The following is a 12,500-nucleotide window of genomic DNA, read 5'->3' as shown; positions in this document are numbered from 1 at the left end:
TGTTCTTGTGCATATCTCTGTTTTCTTTCTCTCTCTTTATCCATCCTTTTTTTCTTTATATATCTCTCTTTTGATCTCTCTCTCTCTCTCTCTCTCTCTCTCTCTCTCTCTCTCTCTCTCTCTCTCTCTCTCTCTCTCTCTCTCTCTCTCTCTCTCTCTCTCTCTCTCTCTCTCTCTCTCTCTCTCTCTCTCTCTATCTCTCTCTATCTCTCTCTATCTCTCTCTATCTCTCTCTATCTCTCTCTATCTCTCTCTATCTCTCTCTATCTCTCTCTATCTCTCTCTATCTCTCTCTCTCGCTCTCTCTCGCTCTCTCTCGCTCTCTCTCGCTCTTGCATTCTCACCATCACTACCACCATCACTTTTTCCGATCATCATCACAATCAACACCACCACTATCATCACCACTATCACTATCATTTTTTTCCTAATATCACCATCATCACCCTCACCATCATCATCCTCAACATCTGCTTCATTCATTTCCCCAAGGTAGTATATAAAAGCACCCTCATCACCACCACCATCATCACCATCAACACCATTTTTTCCCAACATCACCTTTAATAGCACCCTAACCACCACCACCCTCACCACCACGACCATCCTTTTATCCAACATCACCATCATCATCATCACCTTCACCACAACCATCATCACCATCATTATCATTTTTTCCCAACATCACCATCACCACCATCACCACCATCCTTTTTCCCCAACATCACCATAACCACCATCACCACCATCCTTTTTTCCCAACATCACCATCACCATCATCACCACCATCATTTTTTCCCAACATCACCATCACCACCATCACCACCATCATCACCATAACCACCATTTTTTTCCCCAACGTCACCATCACCACCAACATTGCAAAGAGAACATGCATATGCAATGTGTACTCGAATGCCTTGCGTGACCGGATGTTCTTTCCGTATGCCAAACAGTTTACACAGAATCTCATTTGCATAATAATCAGCCACGTCCACCGACCCATCCTCTCTCTCTCTTCTAAACCGAATTTACTCACTCAGTCATCCGGTTAAGGAGACGATAAAGTTGTCAATCAGCGTTAAGAGAGTTTTGGCTGTGATATCAATGTTGGTGAAATTTAAAGGGGTTGGAGGAAGTTGGGGGGGTGGGGGGGTGAGGGGTGAGTCATGGTGGGCTATGGTGAGGGGGTAGGGGGGGAGGGGTGAAAGGGGGGTGGAGGTGATGGTGATGGTGATGATGATGATGATGGTGATGATGATGAAGATGATGATGAAGATGAAGTTGAATATGAAGATGAAGATGAAGATGAAGATGAAGATGAAGATGAAGATGAAGATGATAATGAAGATGAAGATGGTGAATATGATTAATATAATGATGATGATAATGATAATGATGATGATGATAATGATGATAATGATGATGATAATGATGATGATGATCAATATAATAAAGATATAAACGATGAACATGAAAATGAAGATGATCATTTTCATAACTATGGTAATAAATCTGAAGATGATGAAAATGAAAGTGAAGATAATTAAGATAATATTATTAAGATAATAATGATGAAGAAGATGATGAAGAACAAGAAGATATTCCCTCAGAAGTTATCGATTGCACGTATCCTGATGCATGTGCAACGGAAACATTAGCCTGACCGCAGATGACTCAGTGAAACCCGTGTTGCGTGGGGCTGTCGACGCTTATGTGTGTGACTTACTGCATGGGGAATTAACACTGAATGCGTGCATGTAATGTATGTAAAAATGTGTTAGTGCATGTGTATGCAAATATCTATCTATCTATATTTCTATCTATTTATCTATATGTGTATATATATATGTATATATATACATAAATATAAACACACACACTCTCTCTCTCACACACACACACACACACACACACACACACAGTAAGAGAGAGGCAGATAGAGACAGACACAGAGAGAGAGAGAGAGAGAGAGAGAGAGAGAGAGAGAGAGAGAGAGAGAGAGAGAGAGAGAGAGAGAGAGAGAGAGAGAGAGAGAGAGAGAGAGAGAGAGAGAGAGAGAGAGAGACAGACGACAGACAGATAAGCTGATAGACAGGCAGATAGATAGATAGCGATATCTAGATAGATAGATATATAGATAGATGGAGATATCTAGATAAATAAATATATAAAAAGATAAATAGATATATAGAAAGATAAATAGAGAGGGAGAGGGAGAGAGAGGAAGAAAGAGAGAGAGAGAGAGAGTACACAAGTATCAATATATGCGTGTGTGTAGACAGAGAGACAGTGTGAGTGTGTGTATGTGTGTGTGTGTGTGTGTGTGTGTGTGTGTGTGTAATCACATGTGTGTAGTGAGAGATAAATACTTTTCTTATTATTATAAATTATCATCATCATTATCATTATCAACATTAAATCATGTAATGAATAGAAATATCAGATACGATTTATTTTTCATGAAATACATATTTTTTTCCGTTAACTAACGAAAAAGAAAAAGAAAAAAAAGATTTGGTTATTGTTTATCAATCTATCTGTCTGCGTATTTATCTATTCTAATTTATATTTGTCTATTTATCTTTCTTGAATCCTCTCTCTCTCTCTCTCTCTCTCTCTCTCTCTCTCTCTCTCTCTACTCTCTCTCTCTCCTCTCTCTCTCTCTCTCTCTCTCGCTCTCTCTATCTCTTTTCTCTCCTCCTTCTCTCTCTCTCCTCTCTCTCATCTCTCATCTCTCCTCTTCTCTCACTCTCTCTCTCTCCTCTCTCTCCTCACTCTCTTCTCCTCTCTCTCATCTCTCTCTCTCGCTCTCTCTATCTCTTTCTCTCATCCTCCCTCTCTCTCTCTCCTCTCCGTCTCCTCCTCTCATCATCTCTTCTCTCGTCTCCTCTCTCTCCTCGTCTCCATCTCTCTCTCTCTCTCTCTCCTCGCTCTCTCAATCTCATTTCTCTCTCCTTCTCTCTCACTCTTCTCATCTCTTCTCTTCCTCTCTCCTCTCTTCCTCCCCTCTCTCTCTCTCCTCTCTCTGTCTCTCTCTCTCTCTCTCTCTCCTCTCGCTCTCTCTATCTATCTTCTCTCCTTCTCTCTCTCCTCATCTCTCTCTCATCACTCTTCTCTCATCACTCTCTCTCTCTCCTCTCTCTCTCTCTCTCTCTCTCTCAGGCTCTCTCTCTCTCTCTCTCACTCTTCTCCTCTCGGTCCTCTCTCTCTCCTCTCTCTCTCTCCTCTCTCTCACCCCTACCCCCCCCCCTTTTATCCCCCCCCCTTTTTTTATTCTCACTCACTCTCTCTCTAAAGTTCTCTCTCACACACACACACAAAGACAAAAACTCACAAACACATAAACACACACACACACACACTCCAAAAAACATACTTACATATAACCAACACACACACAAATAAATAAATAAATAAAATAAAATAGAAAAAAACATAAAAAGACAAACATAAAAATAAAACATACCCCACCAACAAGCCAGTACCTCCCCCCCACTCTTTCCCTCTGCCCCTCTCCCCTCCCAAAAAATCACAAACCAAGCCATTTTTACGTAACAAAAGACACACACACAACCCTCTCTCTCTCTCTCTCATTCTCTATTTCTTATCTACTCTCTCTCTCTCTCTCTTCTCCTCTTCATCTTCTCTCCTCTCTCATCCCCTCTCTCTTCTCTTCTCTTCTCTTTTTACCTGGGAAAACCGGTCGAGTCTCAGGGGCTAAACCATTGGTTGGGGGGGAGGGGAAAGGAGGGGGAGGGGGAGGAAAGGAGGTGGAGGGGAGGGGAAAGGAGGGGATGGGAGAGGAGGGAGGAAAGAGGGGGAGGAAGGAGGGGGAGGGAGAGTTAGGGCAGGAAAGGAGGGGAAGGGAGGGGAGGAGGGAGGAAAAGAGGGGGAGGGGGAAAGGAGGGGAAGGGTGGAGAAGGGGTGGGGGGAAAGGGTGATTACTGTAGGAGGGGGTAGGGAAAGGGGAAGTGGGGAAGAGGAAAAAAGGGGAAAGAGGGGACAAGGGGAGAAGGAGGAGGAGGGGAGGGGGAGATTGTGGGAGGGGGAGTTGAGGGCAGAGTGGAGGCCCGGGGAGAAGGCTGTAGGAGAGTGGGGAAGAGGAAGGGGGAAAGGAGGGAGTGGAAGAGAGGGAGGGGAAAAAGGAGGGGGAGGGAGGGAGAGGGAAGGGGAAAGGAGGGTAAGGGGGAAGAGGGGGGCGTGTCTCTCGCGTCTGGGTAGCTCTGAAGGTCAGGCATTCCTACTCAGGCAGACTGGTTCCTCATGGCTTTTTATGCAAGAATGTTTTCAAGGGGAGGGCGGGGGGGTAGGGGAGAGGGTAGAGGGAGGGGAAGGAGGGGGGGAAGAGGTAAAAGGAGGGGAGAGGGGAGGGGAAGAGGGGAAAGGAGGGAGAGGGGGGGAGAGAGGGGAGGGGGAAGAGGGTATGGGGAGAGGGGAGAGGAGAGTTGGCAGAGGAAGGATGGGGAAAAGGGGAGAAGGGGAAGAGGAGGAGGGGAGGCGAGAGGAAAAGAAGGGAAGGGGAAAAGGTTTAAACAGATGTTGCATCTGGGTGTTTCCTTTAATGTAAAGGGGGGGGGGAGATTATGGGGGGGTGTAGTGGTGGGGGAAAGGGGGGGGGAAAGGAACAACAAAAGGGGGGGCAAAGTAAAGGGGAGGGGATTAGAGTAGGGTCGATAAAGAGTAAGTTTAGAAATTAGGGGAAAGGGGAGGCATGCGGGGTAGTAAAAATGGGGAGATAGGGGAATAGGGAGATGGGAGAAAGAAGGGGAGAAGGGGGAGGAAAAAGGGAGAGGGGGAGAAGGGAATGAGGGGAGAGGGGAGAGGAGTGGGAGAATGGAGAGGCGGTAGAGAGGGAAGAGAAGGGGGAGGAGGGGGAGAGGGGAGAGGAGGGGGGAAGGGAGAGGAGGGAGAGTGGGGAGAGAAGGGGGAGGGGGGAGAGGGGAGAGGAGGGGGGGAAGGGAGAGGAGGGAGAGTGGGGAGAGAAGGGGGAGGAGGGGGAGAGGGGAGAGGAAGAATTAGGGAGAAAGGAGACGGTGAGTAAAATACATATAGGTTTGTAATCATTTCACCTCTTAGGCATTTTGCTCGTTTGAAAAAAGTAAAAAAAAAAAAAAAAGTAAAAAAGATTAAAAAAAACTTGGAAAGACTTAAAAGAACAGTGACCTTCAGCAAGTTTCGTCTGCCTGGTGTTCACAAAAGGTTCTTTAACAAACAAATATTTCATTTTCATTATAAATTTTCTAAAACCATTATCAGGCGATCAGAAGCCGGGTGTAATTCAGATTAATCTATAATTAATCTGTAACTTGGTGTATATAATTAATATCATTATTACCATTATTATCGCCGTCAAAGTTTTTATGACGAAATTTGTTATTACTAGTCACCATCACCATCATAACTACCTTCATCACCATCAACCGCTGTCACCATCATCTACCATCACACCATTTTCATTATCACGATGAACTTTTACTATCACTATCACGTCATCACTATCATTATCACCATCACACCATCATCATCCTTATCCCTTCCACCATCACTTTGGTCATCTGCATCAACATGCTATTCACCATGAACTCACCATTATCACTATTACTGACATCACCATCATCATTATCACCATCAGCAGTTAGAGGCGGCAGCAATTTTGCACGTGTGTGTTTAAGTATGCAAATATTCAACACTATTACAATATAAAGAAAGACGAAAACATAGAAACAAAGGCTCATAAAAGACACACATACTTTACCATCCTTACGCACTAGGACCAGACACAGACACTTTACACTTTACACACACACACACACACACACACAAAGTCACTCACTCTCACACACACAAACTTTTTAAAAAAATTCACACATACACACACAAAACACACACACACACACACACTTTACGCACAACATGCCTCCCACACTGAAGCACTCGTCACGACCTGATTCTCTGTGTTGAAAAGGATTTTTTTTCTCTCTCGATATCACTTAATCTTTTAATATCAAAGACGAGTGAGCGAGGATGTGTATTTTCTTTACTTAGGGAGACGAGGGGAAGGCAAGGGCGAGGGGAAGGAGTCACGCTCGCTATCATGAATTCGGAGAAAAAAAAAAAAAAAAAAAACGAAAAAGAAAGACAAACATTTCGTTGATGGAAACAGCTGAGATGCGCAAAGCGTCGTGTGATCCTTTGGATTCGTTTCTGTTGAGGCGTTAAATCCGAGGGTGGAAATTACGAGAAAGAATGCAAAGAAACGATAAAAAAAAAAAAACGATAAAAAAAATATGAACACGTAAGCAAAAATAAGAGGGGAAAATCGTTCTTCGTTATCGTATAGTGGCGCGCGTTTGTACTGTGGCGACAAATGATGCGAGTGAAGATGCTGTCGAAGTCAGTTGATGTCAATTAATGTGTATTTGATGACTTAAATAGCTTCGTTCTCATTGGCGCAGATCTACTGACTCATCAATGACTTTCCCGCGCTCTTTCTCTCTCATGCAAGCTGCCGTGAACTACATTACTACAAATATATATTGTTTTCTTTCAGTAGATGATGTATATTTTCAAGAATTGCCTCGTTGCTTGGAAAAGGTTACTGATATGTGTTGGTGTCATCGAAATTCCGGCAGGTAAGTGTTGCCACCTACTCACGGGCTCAACACCCACGCTACGTACCCAGGTCAGCTGGCTTTTGTCCAACTTTAGACCTTAAATATCAAACTCCTTCGTAGATCTTACATGCAAATCAGTTTATAAACAACCATCGGAATAATATACATGACAGCTGCAACGAAGCAGGCAAAAATAGGGACTAAAATTATCGAAAGAATTAGCGACTAGGAACACCGCGTGGAAGTGCGTTCGGTCGCACGAATTGGCAACAGTTGCCGTCGCTCGGGAGTGTTGCCCGGACTCTCACGCGTCGCGGAGGGCGGGCCGGGGCGCAGGGAGAGAGGAACGTCAGTGCGGTTGTGCTTGCGGGCGGCTTGTGTATGTGCGTGTAATAGGGGCGGCGTCTACGGGCGTCTCGCACAAATCCTCCCAAAATGTTTGACGTCTTCGGCAAACTCGGGGCGCTGCTCAAGATCGACCCCGTGAGCATCGACAACATCACCTTCCGCTTCCACTACAAGGTGACGATGATCATCCTGGTCACCTTCAGTCTGCTGGTGACGAGCAGGCAGTACTTCGGCGACCCGATCTCGTGCATCGGCGACGACTTCGAGACCGAGGCCATCGACGTCTACTGCTGGATCCAGTCGACGTTCACCATCCCGGCGCTCACGGGGGCCATCATCGGCGTCGAGGTGGCCCATCCAGGCGTCGCCAGCTTGGGCCAGGCCGAGGACCAGTACGTCGTGAGGCACCACAAGTACTACCAGTGGGTGACGCTCTTTCTCTTCTTCCAGGTGAGGAAGGTACTCTTCAGAGGAGCCTTTTTCAGGTTAAAGACGATCTTAGATAGATTTCTTCTTGTTCTTCTTCCTCTTGTTCTGCTCCTCCTCCTTCTCCTCTTCTTCTTCTTCTTCTTCCTCCTCCTCCTCCTCCTCCTCCTCCTCCTCCTCCTCCTCCCCCTCCTTCTCCTTCTCCTTCTTCTCCTCCTTCTTCTTCTTCTTCCTCCTCCTCCTCCTCTTCCAGGTTAAGTGCCGGCGTTAGATAGAAAGCAGACAATAATATTCTTCCCTCTTCTTCTCTCTCTTTCGCCTCTCTCTTCTTCATTATCTTTTCTCTTCTCATCCTCATCAAAATTTCTCTCCGGATATTCCTCTAACCTTAAGCTGAATTAGAAAACAAATATAAATAAATCAGCTTTCAAATCCTTTCTTTAAAATCCACTGAAGTAAAAGGTCCCTTAGGTAAAAGCAAGGGACGAGGGGCCTGTAATAGTGGGTTATCCTGTTTAGTGACTCCGGCAACAATTTCATGATAAGTGTGCAACAGGTTACTTGCACCGGCTCGTGGTTTCAGTCGATTGGCATGCAAGAGCTTATTTTTTGGAGTTTAAGTTAGTTTTCTTAGGTTTTAAGTTAGTTTTCTTAGTTTTTAAGTTGGTTTTCATAGTTTTAGGTATTTTTACAAAGTTTTTAAGTTAGTTTTATAAGTTTTAAGTTTGGTAGTTAGTTTTAAGTTAGTTTTCTTAGTTTAGGTATTAACTTTTAAGTTTTATCTTAGTCTTTCCTTAGTTTTAAGCTAATGAAGATTATGAATATATATATATATATATATATATATGTGTGTGTGTGTGTGTGTGTGTGTGTGTGTGCTTGAGTGAGTGTGTGTGTGTGTGTGTGTGTGTGTGTGTGTGTGTGTGTGTGTGTGCGTGTGTGTGTGTGTGTGAAGGATAATAAGTTGATAACAGGCCAGAAACTAACATATCAACATATCACGACGAGGGAAAATGAAAACGGCAAACAGAGCAGAACACAACATACCAACATAGAGAACAACATAGCCCCAGCATAATACATATCGCCACAAAGGAAAATGAAATGATCGATCTGGCGTGAAAGGATTAAGTCTCAGTGTGAAGGAATTTAAGAAGAAATATATTTTTTTTTTCTTAACGATAACTGCGCTCTGGAAAGGACGTTGGAGTTATTGACCGTAACTGAACGGAGGTGAACGTGACTAACTGATAATAACTTGATTAGTTTGAACAAAGAAGAACAGTTATTCATTTCTTGTCGTGGAAGGAGTTATGAAGATGAGATCGTAAATATAAGGAGGAGAAGATGGAGAGAAAGAGAGAGAGAGAGAGGGAGAGAGAGAGAGAGAGAGAGAGAGAGAGAGAGAGAGAGAGAGAGAGAGAGAGAGAGAGAGAGAGAGAGAGAGAGAGAGGGAGAGAGAGAGAGAGAGATAGAGAGTGAGAGAGAGAGAGAGAGAGAGAGAGAGAGAGAGAGAGAGAGAGAGAGAGAGAGAGAGAGAGAGAGAGAAAGAAAACAAGATCGAGAACGAGAATGAAGAAGAATATAAATAAGAAAATAGAAAGAAAAATGAAACAAAACAAGATAAAGATAAAAAGATTTTGAAAAATCCAAGAAAGAGATATTTAAAAGGAATTCTCCACAGACCACACCGGAATGTCGCGTTGTCACTCCACAGGAACGTACAGAATCTACCAACAGTCCGTCCATACCTGAGTAGTGACAACACCCGCTCAGCTCTGTGTGTGTTGGCCCGGAAATACTTACGAACCGGAGTGGGGGATGCGTGGAAAAGGTCAGAGTTGGCGTTGGAGTGTTCCTTTCAACCAGGCAACCACACTCGGCTATATGCGGTGGTGATGTCATTCTCCGCGGCGGTTCTGAATGCACAGAGAACATCGCTTTTATGTCTGTTCGTGTGGGGATCGTCGGCTGTTTTGTGCTCTGTTTCTACGTTTTGTGTGTGTGTGTGTTTTTGGTTAAGTTTCTTTTTTTCCTTTCTTTTCTTTCTTTCTCTTTCTCTCGTTCTCTTTCTTTCTTTTTTTCCCTTCTTTCTTGCTTTCTCTCTTGCTATCTCTCTCCCCACGCATCCGCCCCTCAGCCTCTCCATCTCCTCTTCTCCACTCGTCATCTCTCTCTCTCCTCTCTCTCATCTCTCTCTCCTCACATATCTCTCCTGCTCGTACTCTCATCTCTCTGTCTCCTCTCTCTCTCTCATCTTTTTTTCTTCCTCTCCTTCCCTCTCCTTCTCTCCCTTCCTCCCTCCTCCTCTCTCTCTTTACCTCTCCCATCCCTTTCTCTCTCCATCCTTCCCTCCTCCCCTCTCTTCTACCACCCCTCCCTTGACCCATATCCTCTCCCATCCCTCAATTCTCTCATCTCTCTTTCCCTCGCCTCTTCTCCCACTGGCAAGTCTCTATTTTCTCCCTCCCCATCTCTCTCGTCCCTCCTCTCTCTCTCTCTCTCTCTCTCCCTTTTTTCTGTCCTTCTCTCCTTCCTCTCCCTTCTCTCCCTTCCTCCCTCCTTCCATCTCTCTCTTTAAACCCGCCATCCCATTCTCTCTCCATCCTTCCCTCCTCCCTCTCTTTTTCTACCCCTCCCTTACCCATATCTCCTTCCCTCCCTCAATTCTCTCTCTCTCTTTCCCTCCCTCTCTCCCCACTTGGCATCCCATTTTCTCCCTCCCCCCCATTTCTCTCTCTCTATCTCCTCTCTCTCTCTCTCTCAACTCGCTCTCTCTTCCTCTCTCCAAGCTCTCTCTCATCCTCTCCCTCTCTCACTCTCTCTCGTCACTTTCTCTCTCTCTCTCCTCATCTCTTTCTATCTCTCTCCTCGCTCTCTGCCCTCTCTCTCTTCTCTCTCTCCTCATCTCTCTCTCTCTCTCTCTTCTCCATCTCTCTAACTCTCTCTCGTCTCTCTCCTCTCTCTCACCTCATCTCCCTCCATCTCCTCTCCTGCTCTCCTTCCTCACTAACTTCCCTTTCTCTCTTCTCTTCTTCTCTTCTACGTCTTCTCTTCCTCTTCTCCTCTTTCCTCTTTTCTCCCTCCGCCTCTCTATTCTCTCCCCTCTTCCCTCTCTCGTCTCTCTCTCTCTCCCCCCCTCTTCCACTCCCTCTCTCTTCTCTCTCCCTCACACTCTCCCTCTCTCCTCATCTCCTCATTCCTCTCTCTCTCTCTTCCTCCACATCTCTCCTCTTTCTCTCTCTCTTCCACCCTGCCCTTGCCCTCCCTCCCTCCTCCCCTTCCCGCCCCCTTCTTATCTCCCCATTTATCCTCTCATCAGCATCTCTAAAGCGCCACACAGGCCCTATACCTAATGGAAAGATTGACGCAAGCTCTCTCGCCATCAACTGGGCAGGGCTTCGGAAAGCTCAGCAGGCGTGCGGGCGTGCGGGCGTGCGGGCGTATGGATGACAGGGAGATAAATTCTTGAGGCGTAAGTCATTGTCGAAATGATGCGATGCTGCTAACGCCCATATACGCCTGCGTACATGGCTGAAGAAGAGGTCAGTTCCTTTGGGTCGTTCTGTCCTCTCACTCTCTCCTCCTCTCTGTCATCCTCTCTCTTCTCCATCTCTCGTCAGTCTCCTCCTTCTCTCGTCTCTCTTCACCTCTCTCTCTCTCCTCTCCGTCACCGCGCTCCTCTCTGTCTCTCTCTCTCTCTCCTCTCTCTCTCACTCCTCCTCTCTCTCTATCGTCCTTTCCTCTATAGATATCCATCACATACATCATTCTACATTTCATACATAAATACATACGTACATCATATATATACATATACAGCATACATACATCATACATACATACATACCATACATGCATACATCATACAGCAAACATCATAAATGCATACATACATACATAAATACATACTACAGACATACATGCATACATCATACATACAAACATGATACATACATCATACATAATTTCTACATACATACATACGCATGCAACAGACATATACATATATCCATTTAGTCATACATTCATTAATTCATACACAAATGCATTCATACATTCACACACACACAAACAAACACACACACAAACAAACAAACAAACAAACAAACAAACAAACAAACACATACACACATACAAACACATACAAACACACACACACATACAGACGCACATTCATAAATGTGTGTGAAGTGTCGTCATTTCATGTTTTCCTGGGGGGGGGGGGTGAGCAATGGTGGGAAGGGTGGTAGGATAGGCGAGCGTAGCGAACAAAAAAAAAAAAAAATAGAAAAGAAAATATTTTTGGGTCTTTTGTAAGTTATAACCAGACCTCCGTCGGTGCATTTTAATAAAAAGTAAATGAATAATGATAATGAGCGGGGGGGTGGGGGGGGGGGGGCAATAGAGTACTTGACGATCCTGTGGGTGTCTGTTGTGTGTTTGTGTTGGAAAAAGAGAGAGGAGAGAGAGAGAGAGAGAGAGAAGAGAGAGAGAGAGATAGAGAGAGAGTAGAGAGAGAGAAAGAGAGAGAGAGAAACGGACACAGAGAGAGTCAGAGAGAGAGAGATAGATAGATAGATAGATAGAGAGAGATAGAGGAGAGAGAGAGCGAGCGAGGGAGAGAGAGAGAGAGAAGAGAGAGAGAGAGAGAGAAAGAGAGAGAGAGAGATAGAGCGAGAAGAGTATAGCGAGAGAGAAGAGTAGAGAGAGAGAGCGAGAACGCGAGAGAGAGAGAGAGAGAGAGAGAAAGAGAGAAAAGAGAAAGAGAACGAGAGAAAGAGAGTGCGTGCGTGTGTTGTTGTGGGGTGTGTGTGTGTGAAGAGGAGAGGTGATCGATTGTGTGTGTGTGTGTGAGAGTGATAGAAGAGAGAGTAGAGAAAGAGAAAAGAGAGAGAGCGAGAGATAGAGAGAGAGAGAGAGAGTGGAGTTGTGGTGAGAGAAGCGTAGAGAGAGAGAGAAGAGAGAGAGAGTGTGTGTGTGTTGAGAGAGAGAGAGAGAGAGAGAAGGAGAGAGTAGATAGAAGAGTGAGTGTGTGTGAGAGAAAGAGAGAGAGAGAGAGAGAGGAGAGAGTGAGTGTGTTTGAGAGAAAAGAGAGAGAGAGAAGAG

General features: G+C 45.0%; 1 protein-coding gene across 1 annotated transcript in view; it reads left to right on the top strand.

Annotated features, from left to right (window-relative positions):
* The first annotated feature begins 6,896 nt into the window (after positions 1–6,896).
* LOC125043718 (innexin inx2-like) overlaps positions 6,897–12,500 on the top strand; it is a 19,051-nt gene continuing 13,447 nt past the window's right edge. The window contains exon 1 of the mRNA XM_047639960.1: positions 6,897–7,415. Within this exon, the coding sequence (XP_047495916.1) occupies positions 7,053–7,415 (363 nt within the window). The 5' untranslated portion in view covers positions 6,897–7,052. The remainder of the gene's footprint in view (positions 7,416–12,500) is intronic.

The sequence above is a fragment of the Penaeus chinensis genome, chromosome 3, assembly GCF_019202785.1.
Source record: "Penaeus chinensis breed Huanghai No. 1 chromosome 3, ASM1920278v2, whole genome shotgun sequence".
Classification (NCBI taxonomy): Eukaryota; Metazoa; Arthropoda; class Malacostraca; order Decapoda; family Penaeidae; genus Penaeus; species Penaeus chinensis.
The sequence above is the reverse complement of the archived record's forward strand: the minus strand, read 5'-3'. Positions and strand labels throughout refer to the sequence as shown.